The 25,227-nt window shown below is 41.0% G+C and overlaps 1 protein-coding gene across 9 annotated transcripts in view; it reads right to left on the reverse strand.

Moving 5' to 3' along the window:
* Nucleotides 1–456: 456 nt before the first annotated feature.
* LRP1B (LDL receptor related protein 1B) overlaps nucleotides 457–25,227 on the reverse strand; it is a 1,420,219-nt gene continuing 1,395,448 nt past the window's right edge. For 8 of the 9 annotated variants that reach the window (XM_053255339.1, XM_053255366.1, XM_053255358.1 and 5 more), the window contains 5 exons: nucleotides 17,078–17,154; nucleotides 15,752–15,842; nucleotides 12,574–12,712; nucleotides 7,561–7,659; nucleotides 457–2,158 (listed from right to left, as the gene is read on the reverse strand). In XM_053255339.1, the coding sequence (XP_053111314.1) occupies nucleotides 2,018–2,158; nucleotides 7,561–7,659; nucleotides 12,574–12,712; nucleotides 15,752–15,842; nucleotides 17,078–17,154 (547 nt within the window). In that variant the 3' untranslated portion in view covers nucleotides 457–2,017. The remainder of the gene's footprint in view (nucleotides 2,159–7,560; nucleotides 7,660–12,573; nucleotides 12,713–15,751; nucleotides 15,843–17,077; nucleotides 17,155–25,227) is intronic. The other variant, XM_053255348.1, reaches the window with a different exon arrangement.

Raw genomic sequence — 25,227 nt, forward strand, 5'->3', positions numbered from 1 at the left:
GATGATTGGCAGGATTTGATCTTTTTTTGTTTGTTTTCACATGTGCACCACTACCTACACTATAGGTGTGTTTTGGATTGGGCCACACCAGGGTTTACCCAAGATTCTTTAAAACAAATTAAAAGATAAAAAATTAAAGGTCCTGCTCAGCTATGTGTTGAGGGCAACGAAATGGTTTCAAAAGAGAAATGTTGTCATTTTGCTCTTTTTCCCCCTTGGTATAACATATTTTTTAATACCTTGCCTTATCTTTTTGGACTTGACATTGTTTAAGCGATATGTTTTTATGTTTAAGAAGCGCTCAACACAGTAGTTAAATATTTTAGAGTTTCATTTGAATAAGTAAAAGTTAACATTTTTATAAAGTATGTTAACACTTCATTATTAGAAACATAGGCAAAAAGGACTATTTTTAACCAAATGAAATATACTGTTCAATTAAAAATAGACTTAAACAAGAACCTGAAAAGGTTTATGATATGCATAACATTGTTCAAGCAAAACTGCACTAGTATTACATGAATCAAGTTCTTTTTAATAAAGGCCTCAACATGGCAAAGTTTAGAAATAGGTAGTATGCATGCACAGAGTACAACAAAAATCTTTTAGAAAACAGCTGTTATTTTTGCAATGTTTGTACAAAGGGAATAAAGAGCCACCACAAACATATTTAATCTGTTAGATTAATATATTATGACAGCTAAAACTCAGTAGTGAGGCAGAGGCACAAAAGGCCCTCCGATCCTTTGTGTACGTGTGTGAAGTCTTTTGTGCCTTTAAAGTTATGTATAAAAGATTTCAAGGGATCCTTTTTACAGCCTAAAGAAATTGCACTACATATTTCTTCACAATTAAAAAAAGGCAAATTCTATTGATTTTCTTTTTCTTTTTATTCTTCATAACAACATAAAATAAGCTAATACCAGAGAAAGTGCTGGAAACTCATTACATTTAAACACTCTCCACTGCTGAGAATGTGGTTTTGAGGTTTGTTGAAGAAGTTTTAAAATTAAGTCACAATAGCTTTTAAATTATGTTTCCATAGATACAAAATGATGAAGATTGGATTGATTTGATATTTCTATGCAAGGGTGGGTTTCCTCCCTTCCTCCTAAGAATAAGTTGTCAATGTGTGTGCTTATGGCTTTTTGCTCTCCTTATGACACAGGGGAATTCATCATACACAAATAATGCATATGTGGCTGAGTAAATAAATATATGTGTGTAGGCAATGCCCTCTTGTGCTCCAGGTAGGCTACTGTATGCAGGACTGCCAAACAGGCCTGGTCACACATCAATTAAGGTCTTTCCACTTGCAAGTTGTATTATAACTACAGTCTATATGGTTTTACTAAATACGAAGGTTTTTTACATGGTATATATTTTTAGTATAGAATGGACGACCACTGAATCTCCAAAACTGAATAACCTGTGTTCATGCAGACCATTAGATGTCTTCTATAGTACTCATAGCTTCTTGGCAACCTAAATCTAATTGTAAAAGCAAGTTATGTTTTACTTGTGAAATTAAGTTTTTTATAATTGTAAGGTTCTGAAGTGAATTTCTAATGGGCACAAAGAGAGTAGACCATCCAATCATACTTTCACCATTTAAAACAGAAACAAATTCACACACTGTACTACAGCCTTCGGACCATATAATGGAAAAGTGCAGATATCATCTTCATTGATTAAGTAAAACCAAAAAAGTTCATACAAAATAGATTGCTCATATTCACACTACAAAGGATTTTTTTAAATTTTTAACAAATTCAATGTGTGTTACATCAGCAGCATTGTTGTAAATTGTACTGTAGTGCAGGTTTTCCCCCTCATAAAAATACCATACAAATGGTCAGTCAAGTCATCAGCAAAGGAAAAACCCAGAAAACCACCAACCAAACAGAAAAAAATCCAGAGGTATGCTGATGCTAAAACAATTATAATACTGTTGGTACATAGAAAAGTAATCCTTATATTTTATACATTTATACAGTATACAAAAGGTTACAATGGATTATGCCACAGTCTCTCTTATGCCAAGCTCTATTTTCTTTGGAAGGAGTTCTTTCCTTTCATCAACACTGGCTAAGGAGTTTCGACAGTTTTGCCCATCCATGTACAATTTTGCGTACACTGGATTGGAGTAGTTTGTTGGCTGAAAAGAGATAAATATAAGCATATCACTTAGATTAACTCAAATACATCAGTTGAAAAATTCCTAATTGTTTAAAGCACACAACATGCATATATAAGTAAAAACCAGGGCACATGTTAATTACCTTGGCTCAGGAAAATAATGAGGAGGAGTTAAATATTTAATGATGCATGCTTTTTAATACATTGATGGCATGCAATTTGAAAGCTACTTTTGTTTACTAGAAATGGAATTTGCTAGAAAAACGTCCAAGTTTATTTTCATTTTTCTACATTTTACGATATAAGCTGACAGACATACCACACAAGGGTATGTCAGCTCAGTAGCACTGCTTGCATGCAAGTTGTCCTACTGTACAAATACAAAAATTGTGCAAATGACATTACACAAGAGTAAGCCCATTATTTCCAGTGGGTTTATTCTTGTGTAACTTGCATGCACGCAGTGCTATTGCACAGATGTACCCTTGTGTGGTATGTCAGCCACTAATATTTTATGGAAATTAGAAACTGTGATGTATGGCACAGATGGTTGATATAACTATAATATCGAGTTCATTCAGTGTCAAATTAAATTGTTAAAAACTGGGAGATCCAGAGCTACAATGCAAGTTCCAAACCTGTATCTTATCTTCTCGTTTTGTTTTAACATGATAGAACCTTCTGTAAGTATAGAATAATACAAATAGTATTCTGATGCACAGCATTATGGAGATGTAAAGTTGCACTCCAGTGCTTCTGAGGGCTTCTAAGCAAGCCCTGACACAGTTTAGAAGCAGTGGGTGCAGAAACAGCATTTCCACTAGTTTCCTCATTCATGAAAATGGGGAAAGATGTGGAAATATGTTTCCTAATCTGCTGCTTCTGGGGCTTGTTTGGAAGGCAGTCCTGCAGTGCAGCATGACAGCTTAGTAATGTTGTGTATCATGTCAGCCAGTGTCTAAATATTAATATTACCACTTAGAAATGGCACCATGGCTAAAGATCTTTAAATATATTAAAACATATGTCTCGATCCAGCAATGGCTCCCTTGGCACTGAAACAGACTTCTGGGTGCAAATCTCTGCTAAATCATCTGATAACGTGCATAATGCTTATTTTGTATGCTAGCGTCAAAATTACATATCTATTTTTGTGAGTAATGTCCAAAAATGTAATGCACTTTTTCAGGGGGATAAGTGAGAAGTTTTACATATAGTTATTCTGTGTGAACTGTTCCTTGCTAAATTCTCATCACTAGTACTTTAGGCCCTCTTCTATATATTCGCCACCACCAAACTGGGACTATGCCCACAATGGGTCAGTTTAGAGATATTAGGAAACCATGGTTTCATGCAGCATGGATGAGCCCTGGAGAGCTGTGGGCTCACATATCCCATATCTGTGGACTCACATTTCCCATATCCCCACCCCCCACCCCGTGCAGCCCTTGCCTTCTTTGCATGTCAAAGGAGGAATCTGAAAGCTTTCACTTTTGATTTTAAAAACCACGGCTCCATGCGCCATCCAAACTCAGGGAGCTGTGGTTACTTACTTTTGACTTGGTATGTTCATAAACTAGCATCTGTAACCAGAGTTTGATTTTTGTGGAACAAGCCATGGTTAAAACTGACCAAAATTCCCCAAGTCTGTACAACATGTGAGGCTGTGATTAGTTTAAAACTGAAGGCAGAAACTTTTGTTCTCTTCCTCTGGCACATGGAAAAGGAGAGGAGTAAAGGGACCATGCATTAGCCTGCAACTCTCCAGAGCTTGTTTACATTGTGAAACCACAGAGTCCAGCCAGGGAAGGAACCATTGCACAAGGACGGGCTGAGGAGAATGCAAAGGCCAAATTGATTGAGTTTAAAGAAACATAGTGGCTGACATGCAGACTGGCACTGTTATGGTGCAACAGTGGCAGACATCCAGACTAATACTGTGCCGTTACAGAAGGGGCAAAGGGTGATTTTCTACAAGCTCTCCTTCTCTCTGAAGTCCAGAGTGGCTCTGGACATACAAAATATACATACAAAATATGTCTTGAGGGTTCTAAGCCCACAGGGATATATTTCTGGGAGGCAGAGAAGGCTTCAGAGAGAATGGGCGATAACAGAAAATCACTCCTCCCCTCTTGTGTGACCACACAACATTAGTCTGGATGTCAGCCACTAGTTCATGCACATCCCTAATCTATGCACCAGCACAATGCCAGTCTGAATGTCGGCCACTGTTTACTTAAGTTCTAAATATATCCATGTCAGTATTATTAGTAAAGTAAGTTACCAACACCCCTTATATCTGATATGTAGTCTCTCCAGTATGCTCGGCACTGGAGAACTGGGGAAGAGAAGGGAGACTGAAAGCAAAAATTAAAAAAAAGAGAGAAAGAAAAGGGGTGGGGGGTATGGCGGCAGATAGATGGCTGTGAGAGAGGCAAAACTCAAGTTCCTCTCCCGCATAGATTACAACTTTTGAGTTGTAATGCTTACCCCATATTGTAATCCTTGGATTCCAACCATGCCAGGTTTTCATATTGGAAGTAAAGATTACAAACATGCCAGCTATGTTCATATAATTTTTGGTGGCATCACTACTAATTTCAAGTCTCAGCAGTGCTTCTAACACTGTTGAGGTGTTGCATGGCCCAAAATGAAACTGACCAACATCCAGATGAATGAAGACGATGTGCACATGCTGGGTGGTGTGTGTGTGTGTGTGTGTGTGTTTTCAGTCAATTTCCCCTTTCCTCCGAAGCCTACTGTGGCTTCCAGAAATATGCTTCTACAGGTTGCGCAGCCCTCAGTCATATTTCTGGGAGTTACAGTTCACTTTAGAAGGAAGGAGAGAGAAAATATAATTGCCTCCCCCAGGACCAGTGCACTGTTAGCAGCATGAGTGCTGCATTTGTCTGGATGTTAGCCACTGGCTTGGTGAAACATAGCTGATATGCTTTTAATCCTTATGTATGGTCAGAATTTCCAAACAGGCTGTAGGAGGAATACATAAGTTGCTCTTCTGAACTTTCATAACATAGTTTATATTCTGATTTTATACCCATTTAAGTGGAAATAAGCTCCACTCATGCAAAGGAGTTTAAAAAATGTATGGTATGAGTTGCAGTTTTACATCATAGTCCTAAACACACTTAATTGGAAATCAAGTCAACTGAAATCAGCTGAACTTTGTTTGAATTAAATTGGGTTAAAGTCTGAGTGATCTTTAGAGGAGTAAAGAATTGTTCACATTTCACAAGATGACTGTACAGAGAAGCTTATTTCCCTGGCAATATTTTCATTAGATTATGGGTGAAATACAGAAGTGTATCTCCAATGTAGCTTTCATTTAATTTTATTTGCAAAATTACAAGAAGGATCTAATGAGCACTCAGATAAACACTTCATCACATATATTCAAGTATGGTGTGCATAATTTATTAGTTTAATAGTACAGTGTTACTGGAAAATCCAGGTTATATGTGTCATTCTGCAACAATTTAAGTAATTAATGTACACTGAGAGAGTCTTACTCATGGCAAACCTCAGGGCCAAACAAGAAGTTACATTAAACGTGTAGTTTGTGTTTTCATTTTAACAGCAGGTGTGTGTGTGTGAGAGAGAGAGAGAGAGGAGAGAGAGAGAGAGAGAGATCAGGACCACAGCATCTGGGAAGGGGGAGTTCTCTTTTCCCACACACCACAGTCCTGATGAAAATTCTCCCTTCCTGCAGTTTGTTTTGGAAGGAAAACTTGTCACAGGCACCAATGGAAGCTTTTCTCCTGAGGCATGTATGCATGGGGGTGATTTTTGTCAGGACCATAGCACAAAAGGAAAAGTTCCCCTTCTCCACGTACTGCAGTCCTGACTGCCCCCCACCCATTAACTTAACACTCAGGGCTAAACTATCTGTTCAATGTACCATGTAGTTTGGCTTTCAGTAGGACTTATTCTGAATAAGCATGCATAGATAGAACTGTACTGCAGGTTGCATGATACAGCCATGTCCTACGAAATTGGCTCTAGTATTCAGGGTCAAACACAGAATAAACTGTAACAGAGCCCAATTCATTCATCTACCAAAGCTTGCTATATTCTAAAAAGTAGTGCAAGTCCCCATTTTCCATCCAACAACACTGATTTAATGCATGCAAAATGAAAGACTTTTAATTATATAACACATCACACATGACTGTAAATTAAAAATATGAACACATGCATAATTGCATATGAAGATAATTAATAATAATGCCCTTGATATTTAAGAGTTTTGAGTATGTCAATAACATGATTTCAAGTTAATGAGCCCAGTCTAGGGAAAGCTGGGGACATTGATATTCCACTGCACTAGTTAAGCCCCATTAGTCTGAATGTGGCATAAGGACACCTAACCCTATTGTGTTCGTCTGCATGAAACACTTTGCACATGACCCAACAATGGATTATGCAAGTTTCAAACATGCTTGATTTGCCATTGGATAGAAAACTTCAATGTTGGTCATAGGACCCAGGACACTGTGCTTGTGCAAAATTATCACACTGATATTTTACATCATGATTAGTTTGTACTGCTCAGCAATAGATACTCCACAATGCAAATATTTTATTGCTAACATGTAGAATACTAACATTAGGTAGTTAGGTTATCCTAATTTCACCGAAAAGCTGATTTCAGTGTATTTGTCCAACTTTCAGAGAAGCAGCTTAGCATAAACATGTGAATTTTTCCCCCATGCATGTAGCTAGGAAGATTCAATTTACTTTCCAGCTTATTCCAGGGTGATAAAAGGTCAGCAGTTAATTATGCATGCTTACTAATTGCCTGGCCTTACACTTTTATTTAGCAGGTGCAAGTAAAGGTTTTGTGCCAGAACAGCTGAAGAACCATCTTATTCCATTCAAATATATCTGTGCTCCCATTTGCTTCTAAACATGCCTTGAATCACTCTTTGCAGGAATTGTTAGTTGTGTAAAGTTGCTTCATGCAGAGGGTTAGGACTGTTTTAATGGACCAGGTTCCTTGTATAATACAGCTAAGCAGGAGGCCTGGTCCTTGCTGCTACTCCACTTCAGGAGTCGGGACAAACTTTCAGGGCCAGAGAGAAATGGGAACTGTCACTGAATGACTGGCTACTGGGAGGAAACATACAGTCCTATACTTGGCTACCACTGCACTGTGTAACTTAGAACAGAGTTGTTACTTGGAAGTTTTTTCCATATATATCATTGCAAACTAGAATGGTTTTGTTTAGACTTCTTTCATTTCAGTTGTATGGCTTTATGTCTTGCTACACTGGTTTCTCTTACATACAACATTCCTTAAATGTGGTTGGCATATTAGTTCTGTTTTTAAACTCAAATAAACATTTCTAACCCTCAGTAGGGGGATGAGTGAATGAGCATGGAGGATGAATTGCAGTTTCTCACCCCTGCTGTTAGAGGTCCTTTCAGATCAGAGTTTAAGTAGATTGGCGGTGCTGTGTGGGGAAGCTTGAAGACTGTGGCCCCTCCCCCTATATACCTGGCCTGTATTTAAATAGAGCATTTTTTTGCATCTTAGTTTTTGTTAGAATAGTGCATTTCTGCATAACACATAGAAATACTGTTAAACAATCAATGACTGAAATCACAAATTTGATTTTGAATTGGCTTTCAAAAATATAAACAGCTTCTAAGAAGATCAAATACAAGCTTCAGTTTAGAATGTTCTTATGTACAGCATGATGTTAGGAAACATTTCTGCTCGAGGTTATCACCCAGGTTAATCTTCAGTTTGTCTAATTGCTTAGGAACCAGTAAGTAGTTTTGGCTATTGGCTAGGAGACAGTGGGAACCTTCAGACATAGTGTGAAACCTCAGGGAGGCAAATCTGTGGTTAATCTGTGAACCCAGGAAACATCCTGCAGAGAATCACCCAGCTGCTGTTTCACAACCTCTTCTTTCTGGGCAGAGGGAGCCCTCCTTCATCCTGGTCTGCCAAGGCTGCATCCCAGCAAGCTCCATACCGCTCACATTGCCAGACTACAGGTAGTGGAGCAGCAACCATTGGCCACGATCTTTGAGGGGGCGTTCCTGGTGCGACCATGCCTTTTCGGCATCGACTGCCCACCATCGACAGAGAAAAGGCATTTTAACCCTTTCATCATTCCACTTGCACCGCCATCGTTGCAAGTGCCCTACAGCCACACAGTCTCACACCAGCAGTAGTACTGCGGGATGGAGAGAGGCACCAGTTCTCTGTTAATCTGGGAAGGGATCATGATAACTTCTTTGGAGGGAGTATGAAAATGAGGGCAGACTTTGGTCCACTCTGACAAAGGATGCTCTTGGACACATAGACCCCGGCCAAGCAGTCCAGGAAGCCCCAACACACTCCTGCCCCTGTGTTGGCTTGCCGGCCGTGAATCAGCTCTCTCATGAGGGCCAATCCACAGCAGAGGATCAGAGGCTCCATGAGCTTTGGGTCTCCATTGGACTGCTCTCTTATGAGATAGGTCATCCACTCTAGAGCTCCCCCGCTAATGTAGGGCTACCAGTATCTCTGGTTAATAACAGAACTCATGCTCCATAACTTCCCATCTCCATTCAACACTTCCAGACTTCCAAGGAGTCCAGTTCGCTCCATGTATCTGAGGAGTTTCAGGTGTGTAAAGATGGGAAAGACCAGGAATGGATCCCACAGCCAGATGGGCCTGGCTGGGACTGGCATTATGGTGTATGTACATTGACTGCCACGGGTCATCCCGGGGCAGGTTACCCACTGTTTTCAGCAATCCCTGGAAAGGCTTGCAGCCGAGCAGGGCAAAACACACACACACGCAAAACATGGATATGTATTGCAGGGAGACCAGACTGTGTGTGTGTGTGTGTGTGTGTAGTGACATCTTGGCTCTTGGACTCCTGGTTTGCAGCTGTTGCCAATACCAGGAAAGGTGTTGCCAGGTACTCTTCCATGGGGTTTGCAGTGATCTAGCCACCGGGCTGGGTGGCAACAGACCTCCGACCTGCATGTGTGTCTCCATGATCTGTTACTCTCATGAGATAGCAATCTTGGGAGAAGGAGACATACATCTATTGCACATATTGTCTTCATACTGGTCTTTCAGGTTCATCCCTGTCCAAACATCACCCAGGACTGTTCTTCTCATGAGGTATGGCCGAGACTGCATGCTTGCACCCAAGGAAAAGGGACTGGGGCCCCCTTCCTCTACAAACTTGTACCAACCCTCCCCCCCTTAAGGACCACTTAAGAATTCTAGGGGCTATCTTTTAACCCAAATTTTGGGTTATCACTTTGATGGTAGACTTTGCTTTGCCGGTGCACATGGTACCACACCCATCCTGGACCACCACCAAGTTAGGGATGTGCAGAAATGGTTCACAATCGAACTGGTTCACCACAAACAGAATTGGTTCAAGTGGTTCAATTGCGAACTGCTTCAAACCGGTTCAATCTGGTTTGTCGGTCTGACTGGCCAAGGTTCGACCGAACCGGTCTACATAGCAGTAGTTTGGTCCAAATTCATGGTCCTTGCACGCCCCTAGTCCAAGCCGGGGGGCCAAGGCTGAACAATTGGATACCCATACATATATATGAAGACTCTAGACAGTTGGCGGGAGCAGCACCATCCATGGGAACCTTAATAATACAGACACTGTCCAGGCATTCAGGGAAATTAATTCTCTGCTGAACAACCATATTCCACACAGAACACCTTAGAAAGGATGTCTTGAGTGGCAGTGGCACTTGTTCAGGTTTGCTGTTAATGAAATGGTTCCTCTCATGTCTGCCCCCTCCCCAGATGGAACCTGTCAAGACATCATGTATTAAAACTGCAGTTAAAGGTTCTGCATGCTGGGCAACGTGCCAGGGTGCGTGTTGCAAGTTGCGGAAGTAATCCAAGGAAATGGACAGATGCAGACAGGAGATTTGTGGGGATACATGTTGTCTCTTTCTTTATGACTGCACAACAGAAAGGTTTTCATGGCTGGGGTTTCCACAGGTTTTTACGTGGGGTTGGCACATTGGTATTTCTGCCAAGCAATGTGATATCTTTTTGGTGACCTTTTTGGGGAAACAACTGAGTGGTCCAGTTCCTGGTGTCAATGGGGCTCCATGTATTTGTGCACATATTTCTGTAGTCCTTAATAGCTAGAGACCTCTCTTGCGGTGCACAACTTGTCATCCCATCCTTTTTGTGTGGGTTGACAAAAGGGAGACCATAAGATACAGTGGAAAGTGAGCTTTCTCCATTCTGATTCTCTCCCTTTAAATACATTAATGCTTGGGATGTGGTGATGCAACATCTCTGTTGCCAAGCATCGGCAGGAGGAGCAAAGAGAAAGGGGACAGGGCATTAGCTTCGAGAGGCAGCCAGTGATAAATGCAGCCATCCTAGAACAACATGATGCCTCTTTCAAACCGGAGGTTTCAGCAGTGAAACTCACTACAAATCCAAGGGTAAAATTATGGTTTAGGATTGAAAACCCACCGAGGGTTGGATGATTAAACACATTCAGATGACCACAAAGAGGAACCTCTGGCCTCCAGTTTGGCATTATGTCTGAAGGCGGCCAATGAGACATTTCTAGATCTAGCCATGGTTCAATTACTACTTTGCCATACTCTGTCTAGGTGGCCAGATTTGGCTTTAAAAAAGCCAAATTCTGGCTTACGGCCCATTTGACCCACGAGTATACCCCTTAGGTTCTGGCAACTCTGCTCTGTATCAGAGAAGGAGGTATTTACTTTAAGGTCTTGTACAGATTATACTTTGGGGCAATGCCACTGGATTCCTCTTTAGTGCTATGGAGGTTCTGTGGAAGGCTAGAAATATCATTTTGCCATTGACAAGTGGGTAACTGAAAAAAGAAGGATACATTAGCATGTAAAAGATAAGAAGAATGTTTCCATGTGTCTGAAAATATGTTACATGTACAAGTCTATAGAAATCTATTGAAGAATACATCAAACTGCTCAATCTCAAAAAGAATTGAGCTAGAGAAAGTACAAAAATCTATAATGATTAAAGGACTGGAGCACCACCTGTAAAAGGAAAGGGTAAAACATATGTGCCTTATTAGTATAGAAAACAGAACAATTATAAAGGACAATATGATAGAAATTTATAAAAGGAGGGAGAGAAATCTTTCACCCTTTATCATAAAATTAGAATACAGGGTCACTTGACTAAATTGATCATCAGTAGGTCCATTTTAAAGGAATGCCTAATTAGAATAGTGACTGGCATATTGTGCAAGGCTACATTAGTGCAATAACATTGCAAGAACACAAATTGTATAAATGATGTTACCCAAGAGTAGTCTCATTATAATCATTTCCAATGGGCTTACTCTTGTTTAATGTCATACAACCTTTTGCAGTTGCACAACTTATATCCACACAATATTACTGGGCTGACATAGCCTTGCATTGTATATTAGCCACTGAATATACTACCATGATGCAGCAATAGCTGCTAATTTAGTTGAGTTTTAAAAAATAATTACACAAATTAATGGAATATAGGTCTATCAGTGACTGTTAGTAACGCTTACTAAATGAAACTTCCACATTTAGTATCAATAGGCCTTTGAGAATGAGATTCTGGGGACCATTCAAGGGAAGACTGCCACTGTCATGCTCTGCTTGTGAGCTACCTAGAGGCACCTACCTAGCAGGCTATTGCTGGAAACAGAATCCTGGACTTGATGGGCCTTTTGTCTGATCCAGCAAGGCAGTGTGTATGTTATCAAACAATAAGGCTGTGCTCTCTTTCCTGCTATCACCTCAATTATACCATGCAAGAACAAGTAAGTGGGGATGGCACAATGCTCATTATGTAAAAAGGTAATTGGGCAGCTTCTACAGCAGGGCTGCTGAACTTTGGCCCTCCTACAGATGTTGGCCTACAACTCCCACAATCCCTGTTTGTTGGCCACCGTGCCTGGGGATTATGGGAGTTGTAGTCCAAAAACAGCTGGGGGGCCAGTGTTGAGCAGGCCAGCACAGTAATCCACTGGCTTATAATAAGCAGGGCTTGCAGCAGCAGAAATAAGAACATTTCCATCACAGATCTTTTTCAAACTTAGATGAAAGAGTATCAGTAATTCAGATGCCAATACCTTGTGGACATGGCAAAACATACCTACAAGCAAGCAACAGTGCAACTTGATTCTTTCATTAAAAAGCATATGCATTAAGATATTCAACCCACGGTTGCTATATAATTTTAGTTATTGGTATAGTTACTAACTGCATTTTTAGAATGTACACAGCCACCTGCTTGTTCACACGTGCATGTTCATCACTTCACTGCAGCATCAAGTGGTAGTTTGCATATGTGAATGAGATCAAACACCATAGAAATAATGAAAATATTTCACTACTATTTAATAATTATTTGGCTATGAAAGCAAATGACAAGTATTTAATATTACCTTTTCTGGATTTAATGTAAAATCTGAAAGACCTCTTTCACTGTGATTATGGCCCACCTCATACATATTATATGATGGGTTACCAATTTCTACATTGATTCCTCCATTTATTATTGGCTGTCTTCGGATTGTTTTTGTCCTACAACACAACAGGGGAAAATGGTGAATACACTGAAGATTCTATATGGAACTCTGTATGATACACATTAAAACTTCATCTTACAGATTGAAGGTCCTATCTGCAATCCTGGTAACATTAATGCCAAACAAAAATGCTTTGCTCAGATACATTTTCTTGTAATGTCATAAAATTTACACTGGCAACCAAAAGTGATATCTGAAATCTCTTCTTATGTATAAATTTGTATTCCACTGTCAGATCACTCACTCCATGTTTCCAGTGGAGAAAGTTCCTTCTTACCTCTCCCTCTGCTGGAGTCCTTCATAGTTCTGTTCTTACTCCCCTGCTGTTCTAATTCTATTTATCTCCTTCATATCCTCAAATCCTGGGTTCTCTGCACTGTACTACCTCTTTGCGGATGAAACTTTCTATGCCAGAACTTTCCAGTGCCACATGTCCACATTTATGTCTGATATTGTCATTTGTCTTGTCCTCATCTCATATTCTGTGGACTAGTGATGTGCCTGGACCGATCCGGAGGCCATTCTACAGGCCTCCAGACCGGTCCGCACATGGGCAGTTCGGATTTGGGTGGTTCAGGGTGGGGGATTCCCTTAAGGGTGGGGGAGGGTTTACTTACCCCTCCCACCGCTTCCCCCCCTCCTGTGCCCGTATTTCTTCAAGTAATTTCTTTGAGTATTTCTTTGAGCGCCCCTTCTCCGCCGCTCTGCTGCAGCAATTCTTTTAGTAATGGGGCGGCAGGATACCTCCCTGCCGCCCCTTCCCCCGCTCCGCGTGCAGTGCAAAAGGCTTTAAGAAGCCTTTTGTGTGCATGCGTGCGTGCACGTATTTTTGTGAGTAAATGGAGCGGCAGGATATCTCCCTGCTGCTCCTTCTTCTGCTTTGCTGCAAAAGGCTTGCAGCAAAGCCTGCAGGCGTAGAGGCTGTGGTCGTTCTCGGGGATGAAGTCCACGTCGTGGAGGAAGAGGCAGTTCCATTCCTCGTCCTTCAGGGCCTCCTTCACGCCCACGTTCAGCAGCTTGGCCTGGTTGAAAGTGGCATTCCCAGCCTGATGCACAACGTAAGGCTTTGCTGCAAAAGGCTTGCAGCAAAGTGGAAGAAGGGGCGGCAGGGAGATATCCTGCCGCTCCGTTTACTCATGAAAATACGTGTGCGCATGCACAAAAGGCTTCTTAAAGCCTTTTGCACTGCACGCCAAGTGGGGGAAGGGGCAGCAGGGAGGTATCCTGCCACCCCATTACTAAAAGAATTGCTGCAGCAGAGCGCCGGAGAAGGGGTGCTCAAAGAAATACTCAAAGAAATTACTCGAAGAAATACGGGCACAGGAGGGGGGAAAGCGGCGGGAGGGGTAAGTAAACCCTCCCGCACCTTAAAGGAACCCCCCACCCCAGTGCCGGACCGCAGCTCCGCAGTTCTGTGCACACCCCGACGGTGGATGACATCCAGACTAATGTTGTAGTAAACACGCAAGCATGTTTGCACTAGAGCAAGAATGTTGCACTAGCTAGTTCTAGTGAGTTGTGAACTTGCACCTGCTCAGTCTGTAGTGTGTCTCCTGTGGCGAAAACTTTTCTTCTGTCCATATAGTTCAGGGAAGGATGCAAAGTTCTCCACTATCCGTGTTGTGGAAGTGCAACCCATGTACAAGTGGATTGAGAACATGAGAGATTGCTCAGCGCTGAGCTCAGCTACACGACCTTCTTGCATGTTCATCTTAGTTTGTTGCACAAGAGTAGGATTAGTCTGGAAGCCAGCCAGATTAGATTGCTTCTCTTGCTTCCCAGTCCAAGCTTTTCTCTATTCAGTTTATTTCCCTATTTGTCTCCCTAACACCACCATTCACCCTATTGATCAGGCAGGCAGCCTTGTTTTTTCTTTGATTCTTCTCTTCCCTTTGTTTCCCACATTCAAACAGTTGACAAGTTGTATCAATTCTCCTGGTACAACATCGCAAAGAACTGCAATGAATTTATTGTTGTCTCTTGGCTAAGTAACTGCTCATGCTCTGGTATTTCTTACCTTGACAAGTGCAATTTTTTTTCTACTGTGTCCCTTCATATTTCACTCCCCTTACCAGTATTCGAAGTTTTACTGCTGAAATCACTCAGATCATTCGTGATCTGTCACTCAGATCATTGAGGGCTTTCTTCAGATCCCTGCACTGTCTTACATTCCTCTTTGATAGCCAGTGTTCTTACAGCGTCATCATGGCCTTACCCCACCCTGTCTTTTGGACATTATGTTACTGTTTATCGCCTCTTCTCCACCACTACCTTCAGCTGACTAAAAATATCCTGCTCTCACAAACAGTTCTGCCCCCTATCCAGGGAACACCCTCTTTGGATAAGTAGGTGGTGCTGATTCTTTCCTACCCTTGAAATTCCTCATCAAGACCCATTCTTTCTATGTTGCCATTTGTTATTCCCTTAGTCCCAGCTTAACAGAGCATAACGTATGTGTATAGTCATACCACAAGCTTCTGAGTTTGTGGATTGACTAGATGCAGCAGAAATGTCACCAACTCCAATGATTCAGCAACTTGGGAAGTGTGATGCTCCCTGTAATATTGTGCCGCTGAGTCAGTGGCGACTCCTGGTGACCACAGAGCTCTGTGGTTGTCTTTGGTAGAATACAGGAGGGGTTTACCATTGCCATCTCCCACGCAGTATGAGATGATGCCTTTCAGCATCTTCCTATATTGCTGCTGCTTGCTCCCTGAGTTCTCTCTCTATCTCTTTAATCCAGCTGGGATGAGACAAAGAATGGGACTTAGTTGACTGTTCAGTTTTAAGTTTCTCCAGTGGGAAAGTCTGTGCCTGCTACTGGGAAAATGTAATTAGGTACTTTCATCCGCTGGATGAAACTTCCAGATTAGTTTTGGAAGAGGTAGATGTAGATAGCTCTGTCTGTTTCCCTTTGTTTTCAGAGTTCCATGTCAAGATGTACTTTAGAGCACATTTACTATATTGAATTAATTTCATGCACAGAATCCTTTCTTTGAGATAATTTTAGGCCACCCAGATAAAAATCCCTTACCTTCGTTTTCTTTTACAAAGGAGCAGACCTATTACCAAAGTGGTGATCAAGGTCACCAGGAGGACAAGAGGAACAATGATTGCAATGCTTCCTGCAACAAATAATAGAAACAGGATGGATTACTGCATAGCTAACCTCAGAAACCTTTATAAGTACCTCAGCATACATATCTGTATGCAACTGGGTTTTGCAACAGTTATGAAAATTCTAACAAACTGAGAATAATTCTGACTCTAATAACATTTTAGTTTCCTTCTTCGAGAAGATGTTGTCCATTACTTCTTAAATGGTATGGAGGTGCTGTGTGCAAGAAACTTTTTTAGAAACCTATAGTTATGGATCCTCTCACATCAAGAATAGAGTACATAAAGTTACAGTCTTTCCTGAAGGAGAATGGGTCTCCACACTTCAGATTCAGACCCAATTCAGACCCAAGAGAGCCAGTGTGGTATAGTGGTTAGAGTGCTGGACTAGGACCGGGGAGACCCGAGTTCAAATCCCCATTCAGCCATAAAACTAGCTGGGTGACTCTGGGCCAGTCACTTCTCTCTCAGCCTAACCTACATCACAGGGTTGTTGTGGAAGAGAAACGCAAGCATGTAGTACACCGCTCTGGGCTCCTTGGAGGAAGAGTGGGATATAAATATAATAGTAATAATAATAATAATAATAATAATAATAATTCAAGCCCTCTTCAGATGTTGAAAAGGAGGGACCAGTATGAAAATCCAGCATCCTGGGAGTATGTCTGCAAGTCCCACCACAGTGCTGCTGTGCTGTGTGCAAAGCATCTCTGCAGTGTTTAAGAGGCCATTTGTCTAACCCTAACCCTTAGCCTCTGAAATTATTGGGGCTTAAATTATTGAGGCACCACTCTCATTAATTTCAGCTGGGCTTAGTCATTGAGGCGAGTCTCACAATCAGTGAGAAGCGCCGTAAGGGGATTTGCAGGGAGAGCAGGCTAAGGATCGGCCACCCACACGACTGCCAGCTCCATCGCAGAGCTGGCAGGGGCTGTGGGGATCAGGGGCTGCGTGGCCCCCGGAAGTTCCAGAATGCCCCGCACAAGCATGTGGGGAATTCTGGAAAGACCCCCGAGCCCAGGAAGTTGCTTGCAGGGGGTCGGGGGTCTACTTGTGTGTTGCCATGCTCTGCGGCAACATATAGGTACCTATATTTGTTCATTATTCATAACCTATTATCTTTGCCTCTTCTGTCCTGATCAGGCCAGAGCAGCTACATAAAGTGCATTGGACGCATGAGATAAGGGCATACATTAAATATCAGCTTAAACATTTTTCCTGCTGTTGTTCAAAAGTCACTTACTTGTACTTATATTGTCAGACTTGCTACTCTTGGGAGCTGGCCTTTCGCATTGTGTACCTGACCAATTGGTGGAGCATCTAAAATAACCCAATTAATACAGCAAATTAAATCATGCTCACGAATAATGCAAATATCTATTAAACAAACCAGATATAATTCACATGAATGACAAGAAAGCCATGTTTCATAGTTAACAAGGTCTGTCTTTAGCAGTGCAATGACACTAACATTTTCAGTATTAGTTTCATTATTTATTGACATAATTAATCCAATATAAATAACAATTACATTGTGACACAGCAATGCCAGCTTGTGAGGTTAACATTCAGTATTATGAAACTGCAGCAAAAATAATATGTGAAACTCAAGTATAAAGATTCACAATACTAGTGACAACTGATATTCAGCACTCACAAGCAAGGAAGTCTCAGTTTTAGTTATAGTTGCTTTCATTTAAACATCTTTAGCAGCTTTTCTAAAACATAAAGCCGTATATTTACTTTAGTCTAGAAGCAGTACCAAACTAGGAATCCTTGAAAGGCTAATTACACTACTAATTATTTCTGTTCCTGTGCAGAAATTGTGCATTTAAGAACAGACCACAAGTAGAAGTGAATAGATTAATTACATGAAAAACATCTTTTTTGAAAGGATGATGTGATCTCCTGCTCATGCTCAGATATGATCTCCTTATTACGCCATTTAGCTTAGGCTGAAGTATTTAGTTGATATGGGTTAGATTAACTGATTAAAAACTTTTTAAACTGACAAAACCTCCAATTAACTAAGCAGCACATATACAAAAAAATAATTATTTTTAATACAATGATTAAATAATTATTTTTAATTCTTATGAAAAATGGCAGGCATCCAGACTAATGTTGACCATGCTGCAAAAAGCTACAAGCATATAGTGAGTTTTGCCATTCTTCCCTTCCCACAGCAATCCACTGTGCCTTCTGAAAATATATCCCCGAGGATTGCAGAGCCTACGGGGACATATCCTGGGGGCACACATTGAGCCACAGAGGGAAGGGGAGATTGGGGGAAATGGCTCCTCTGTTGCATGTTTGCAGCTTTTTTTGGTGCATGCAATATTTGTCTGGATGTAAGCCAGTACTATTCTTTAATACAAGTACTTATAAAAACTGTATATGTCAGGCAGTTTCTTGGAGGCATTCTATCTTCTCTCACATACAGCAAATAATGCCATTTCTAAGAAGGTACTTCCTGAGACACATGCATGTGAAAATCCCCCTCCCACCCCACACACAAAGCATCCTTTTCTTCAAAATAATTGTTTGATCATATGTGCATTATCTATGCGCATGAGGACACTCACAGAGTACAATACTATGCATGTTTACTTGGAAGTAAGTCCCATGGTGTTCAGCGGGGTTTACACTCAGGTAAATGGCATAGTTCTGCAGCCTTAATTGATATATTGCTTAAAACTCATATACTTAATCAACTAAGATTTTTATAGAATGTATAAAATAACAATACACAGAACTGTTATGCAGCTAAATCACAATTTCTACCTGTGTGGACTTGAATATACTATTTATTCACTTATATTAAGCTGCACATTGAATTTAATTCCAAATATGTATGATTAAGATCACAACCATAGGAGAAATGTTATCAGTACTAATAATTTTTCACTTCTTTCCAAGCTTACAGGTACAACAAATGAAATCATGTGCATGATCTAATTACAATGATAATATCTACTTCTTTTTAATATTTATGAGCAGGCTGCAATTTTGTAAAATTAATTTGTTCAAGTTTATTATATAACCTTATTAAACATGATTTCCACTAAAAATCATATAGAATATGAATACAAAGAAGGCTAAAATATGGCCCAGAAAAAAGTTTCAAAGTAAAATAAACTCATTGATTAAAGTTTTCATTGTTTCCAAGATTTTGTTATTAAGAACTACTTACTGACTCTTTACCTTCTCTATTTAATATAGTGTAATATAAACTTGAGAGTGTGTACACAAATAATTTTGGTAGAGACTAAGCGGAAAAATACAGTTTATATCAAGCATTTTATCTTTGAGTGCTTGTCTTATGTTTTAAAAAATAAAGTCACAGAATCTGCCTCAAACTAACTCACTCTCTCTCTCTCTCTCTCTCTCTCTTTCTCTCTCTCTCTCTCCTCCCCACCTCCCCAAATCAGGACTGTTGCATTGTGGGGTTGATCTTTCATCTCGCTCATGTTCCCAATCCATTTTCGTCCACCTGTAGCTTCCCTCACAGAGCAAATAGCCACAGTGTAGCCCTTTCCTGGATCAGAACCACAGTGGAAGTAAAGGATGGTTTACCTCCCTTTACCTCCCCACACTATCTTTCGAACCAGATCAGCCCCAGTACAAGAACTGCTATTTAGGAAAAAATATACCAAGCACAGAAGGGCCAATTATGTGATTGACATAATGTGTAGTCTGGCACTCAGACAGCAAAATATATTGAATCTGTTCCTAAGTCATTTATAGAAAAAAACCAACCCCACAAATATTTATGCATTAAATTCAATTTAGAATTTAATGTATTCTTTATAAATGATATGCTTTTAAGCCTTCCTTCCTTTACAGCTTAAGTAAGTGTTGGGGACACCCTGACCCCAACATTAAATCCAGAGCCACCAACCCAGAATTATATGGAACCCAATTAATGCCTGGATTCAGATGACCTAACCAGTACATGATACCCAGATCTCATGACTGCCTGGTAAATTATTTGTAAAGGCAGGGGTAATCTTAGCATTGTTTATCAGTGTTTGTGGAACTCACAAGAGACATGATGGGTCTTGCTTGATTACCAGTCTCACACTGCTGAAATTAACCTGCTCTCCAGTAATCCCCTTACCTCACTGACAGGATGCTTCTGCCTTAGTCAAATGTATTGATTAACTCGCCTAACACATGTACCCCTTTTGATGTTACTTTAAATATTCTTTTGTCATAATCACACACCAGATAGATGTACACAAGAAGTAATTTAATTGCCGTCTCACAAATAGAGCTAATTCTTTCACTAACTCCTGACTTTTAACATTCTTGGGACCAAGAGGCAAATTTACTTTGGAAATGACAATAGAACAATACTCTGCTAACAGGAGATGAACTGAGACCCTGTTTACCCTGGACAGACCAAATATCCTGAGCTAATTTTGATAATTAAAAGACAATATCCAGAGGATAACAGGAGTGGACACCTTTTGTGATCCAGGAGACTCAAATGGACCTCAAAGGATGGAACCACTATAAGGAGTCGTCTCTGGACATGGCAGATTAGCAATCTTTGCCTACGTGCAATACTTGCTCAAGATCCATCCCAGAGTTTGCTGCTAAAGCCGCAGGGCAACAAGCAGGAACTCTGTCCATGGACAGGAACTATCTGTGACTTCTGCTGCGCAGTGAGAAGTCAAGACAACCCCAGCCATGGTGCTCTCACTCTCTACCTCGCTCTGAGCAAACTACCACCAGCCTGCTTGAGCTCTTGAAGAAAGCATTGCTTCCAAGTTCCTGAAATCCAGCCTTCTTGCAGCTGAAGCATGCATCGTTCTCCAGTTCCAGCAATGAACAATTCCATTGAAGCCTGCTTCATGAATCTGGTTAGATGCCTGTTCAACGCGCAGCCTAGCCTGCTCCCCATTTCCCTCCTCCCTACTAATTACTGCCACCCCCTTCCTAAGCCTTCCCTTCCTCCTCTCTCTCTCTAAATGTTTTATTAGGATTTGTTAGATTGTTAGATAGCTGTGATTTCTGAGTGCACACACATAAGTGAGTTAGGCACATTACACTATATTTTGAATCGGAAACATGTTTTTATTTTTTCCTGATGAGCAACTTTTTATAATAAAGCCCACTGAACTTTCTGAGTGTGTCTCTCTCTATCTCTGTTTGCGCGCCCAGATCCTACATGGTCACCATCTCCAAGAACCAATTCAGTTTGTGAATGATGTGACTTTGCCTCTTTCTCTCTGAGCATGTAGAGTGCGAAACCAGGTGTAGTTCACAACATAAGGTAAAGGTAAAGTGTGCTGTCAAGTTGATTGTGACTCCTGGCGCCCACAGAGCCCAGTGGTTGTCTTTGGTAGAATACAGGAGGGGTTTACCATTGCCTCCTCCTGCGCAGTATGAGATGATGCCTTTCAGCATCTTCCTGTATCGCTGCTGCCCAGCGGGGATCCGAACTGGCAACCTTCTGCTTGTTAGTCAAGCATTAGTCAAGAGCCCCTGGTGGCGCAGTGGTAAAACTGCCACCCTGTAAACAGAAGGTTACAAGTTCGATCCTGACCAGGGGCTCAAGGTTGACTCAGCCTTCCATCCTTCCGAGGTCAGTAAAATGAGTACCCAGATTGTTGGGGGCAATATGCTAAATCATTGTAAACCACTTAGAGAGCTCCGGCTATAGAGCGGTATATAAATGTAAGTGCTAAGTGCTATTTCCCCGCTGCGCCACTTAGGTGAATACAGCTTAAGTAGTTTCCCATTAATTGTTTTAAATAGTATCAGAAGAGAATATTGCCATTTTATAATGTGAGTTGTACAGATATATAGTGCACTACTGCTTTTGTGCTGAAAAAGAGAAATAAATAGTTTATGATGCAGTGATGAGGTCAACGTAACATGGTTCAGCATTGCCTCCCCATCGCCAGAATTGTATCACCAGGATATGGGATTAGGGTTTACACATTTTGTTTGAGGTCTGTGACCAGGAAGGAAGTGTGCCCCTCACAATTCCCACAGATCTAGAATTGTTGCAGAGCAGTAGGAGAATGACAAAGGCACCTTAAAAATAGCCAAGAATGATAATCTTGTGAAGCAGTCATGAGACAGGGGGTATGGAGTGAAGGCTAATTCTACCACTGAAATAGCTGACAATGTGAAAAGACGTTTGGGTTGGTGCATGAAAGATACTGAAAAGAGGCTTTAGAGCATACCTCAGGGCTAGCAGGTGTATATTAATCTCATAAGTATTTCTGACACAAAGCTCAGAAGCAATCCTCTTCATTTTTATCTTCAACTGAGTTAGAAGAGGAAGATAACCCTGTGACAAACTTTAATCTGGTTTGCATTTCTTGGAGGATGGAAGATGGATATTCTATATGCCACTCCTGCATTTTTGCTAACTGAGCCCTTTTGCATGGAAAAGGCAAGAATTAAGCCAAATAGCCTTAATGTTCGCCTTATGCGGATAACAAAAATTTACTACCACGTACTATGCTGTACATAGTACATGTGCCTAAATATTTTGTTTGATGAAATGTAGGCCTGTGGTATTTCTTCTGTCATTAATTTGTTAATTTTACTGCTTGTTCAAGGTCACCAAAGAAGACAAAGGTGTAAAAATACTCACAGCTGTTGCTCTAGTACAATTCAGTTTACAAATGGTGATGATATAAATTTCCTCAGGGAAAGAAGCTTCATTAAAGCCAAAACCAGAGCTTATGGTAATGTGTTATTAAACTTAATGTTCAAATCAACTAGTCTATTCTTAGCATACTGTAAACTACAGATTTGATCAGTTCAGCATTAAAAACCCCACAACTCTCTGGTTGTGTTCTTGCTAGCTTGCAAAAATGTTACCTTAATCCATTAAATCAAGAGGAAATTATGATTCTCACATTTTAATTTATAATATTACTAGTAAAGATATTTACTCTCATCTATGAACACCCCTGTACATGTGCGTTTTTATATCTCCATCTTAAGCACACTTGGTTGGGTCCCAACAAAAGTGGGAAATTTTATTTACCATAGTACCTGTTCTTGAGAAAGGCAGGGAGAACATATATCCTTCAGGATACCCCTGTTACTTAGCTGAAACTGGTTGGAAAAAATGCAAAGTATATGAGGAGAAGAGTAAATCCTAAGGAAGTCCTGTCTATCTCATCATCATGGGTTGGCTATCATTCAGTAGGACAATTCAGCCCCACAACAAATACAAAGTGGGGCAAGAACAGGAGAATTCAAGAACTGGAGAGTACAACAGGAGTCGAGTACAAGAACCGGAATTTATACTAAGTAAAAATTCTTGTTTTCTCTTAGGTAGATAGTAGGGCATTAAGCATCCTTCTGGATATAACGGAGCAGTGTGATACACTGCGTGGGCCCTACCAATGAGCTTACTGCTATCAAATGCAGCATTGGTTAAGGCAACCATGGCCACTTTGTAGTGCTTAGTAAAAGGTGTGGACTCCTTTACCATGGATTCCCATGTTGCATGACAGATCTCATACAGTATTCTCCAAGCTGTGTGTTGTTTATCAGTGTTCTGTATGGCTGTAGGCATGTGAAAGAGTGCTGGAATACACCTTCTGCCCCTGCATCTTGTCATAAAAAAGACATATAGACCTTCTACATTATTAAAATGCCTTGTTCTATCCAAACAGAATCCATTTGCACAACCAGCTTATGCCAGCCCTTCTTTTGAAGCGCACTGGATTAGAACAGAAAGAGGGAAGAACCACTTCCTAGGCTCTACAAAAAGTTGAATCAACCTTTGTGAGAAAAGAAGGACCTGAGTGCAGAACCATCTCGACAAAGTGAAAAATGCATATGCCAGCACTGGATGTTAGATGTTTGACATCTGCCTGGCCAATGTGATAAGAGTATTTTAAGGACAGGATCTTTGAGAGCCTCTGTGGCCATGGGTCCAAACAGTGGGTCTATCAAAGCTATTTCTCAGTTTAGATTCCAGCTAGGGAATCAATTGGCCAAGGGATTCCCTAACTGTGTGGAAGGCCTGTTCATAGCCCACAATTTTAGATAACAGAACAACACGACACAACATGATAGTGACACTATTGTGTCATTTTGTGTCACAGCAGAAATCTGACATTTCTATTGGACCTCCACCCAACCTCCTGGCCCTGAGATCCCCTCCACTTTCCACTCCTTTACCTGACAGCCACTTTATTGTCTAGATCCATGGTGCAGAAGCTTCTGGGACTTGGCTGCAGCCTCAGAAAAAAAAATACAAATCCCAGAAACTGCTGCACCACTCAGGACCTCAAAAAGAATTTAGGGGTGGGGAAAGTGCCATGACTGTACAGGCCTAGTGTGCAGATTGATAAGTGCCACTCCCTTAATAATTCTCTGAATATATAGATACAAGACAAAGCCAACCAGTCATTGAACCCAAGATACTATTTAAGGCTTCCATGTGTCCCTTCAAGCCATTGGACAGTCCATCCTGTAGGAACTCCAGCATGACTTCAACATTTTGATTGCAACTAACCCTGGGATCTTATCTTTCCTGGCACACCAAGTCAGAAATGTGTTCCATATTTATCCATATTGATACATTGACTTCTGTCATGAGGCCAAATGGGTGCACAAAATATATTCCATGGATCCCAATTCCCTTGGCCAATGTCGTTCAGGCTCCATGTTGTCAAGTGAAACTTGTTCAGATATAGAAGTTGCACTGGTCCAGCTTCCAGGGGTGGAAAGAAGGTGTACATAAACCCCCTTGGTCATTTGTCTCCCAGAGTATTTGTTTCTGTTGACCTTAAACATTGATTCCTGGACACGGTCTGTTCCTCTTGCTTGTTTTTCAGTATTAATGATCAATTAGAGAATTGCCAAAGTGCCTATCTGATGGACCAATCCTTTTTCAATTTCCAACCAAGTGCTTTGTTGTGATCAACATCAAGTTGTGCTCCAACCCACCTGGGGATACTGCTCACTTCCTGAGATAGAGACCTTGATCGATTTCTACCTTGCTGTTTTTGTAGGCCTTGGCTGAGATGCTGTCCATGGATATAACACTTGTGCCCTGCAGCTTTGCCTGGAATACTAAGAGGGCCAGCTTTTTTGTATGGACTTGTAGTAAGTTGATACTCTTTTGAATTTCTTCACTGGTCCAAGTTTTCTGTGTCACTTGGTCTTGCATATGTGTCATTCCAGCCTAGGGCTGGCATCCATCATGTTTATAATCCTGAATGGTGGCATAAAGCTGATCCCGTGGAAAGCCTGGTGCCCTTCAGACACCATTTCAGAGATTCTTTCAGTTTCATGGTGAATGGAATAATTTTGTAAATCTTTCTGGCTATCTCTTCTTGGAATGGAAGATGTTGGTGCAGTCCTGTGTAGAACCATGACCATTCCACTACATCCTATCAGAATATC

Source organism: Hemicordylus capensis, chromosome 1 (genome assembly GCF_027244095.1).
Source record: "Hemicordylus capensis ecotype Gifberg chromosome 1, rHemCap1.1.pri, whole genome shotgun sequence".
Taxonomy (NCBI): domain Eukaryota; kingdom Metazoa; phylum Chordata; class Lepidosauria; order Squamata; family Cordylidae; genus Hemicordylus; species Hemicordylus capensis.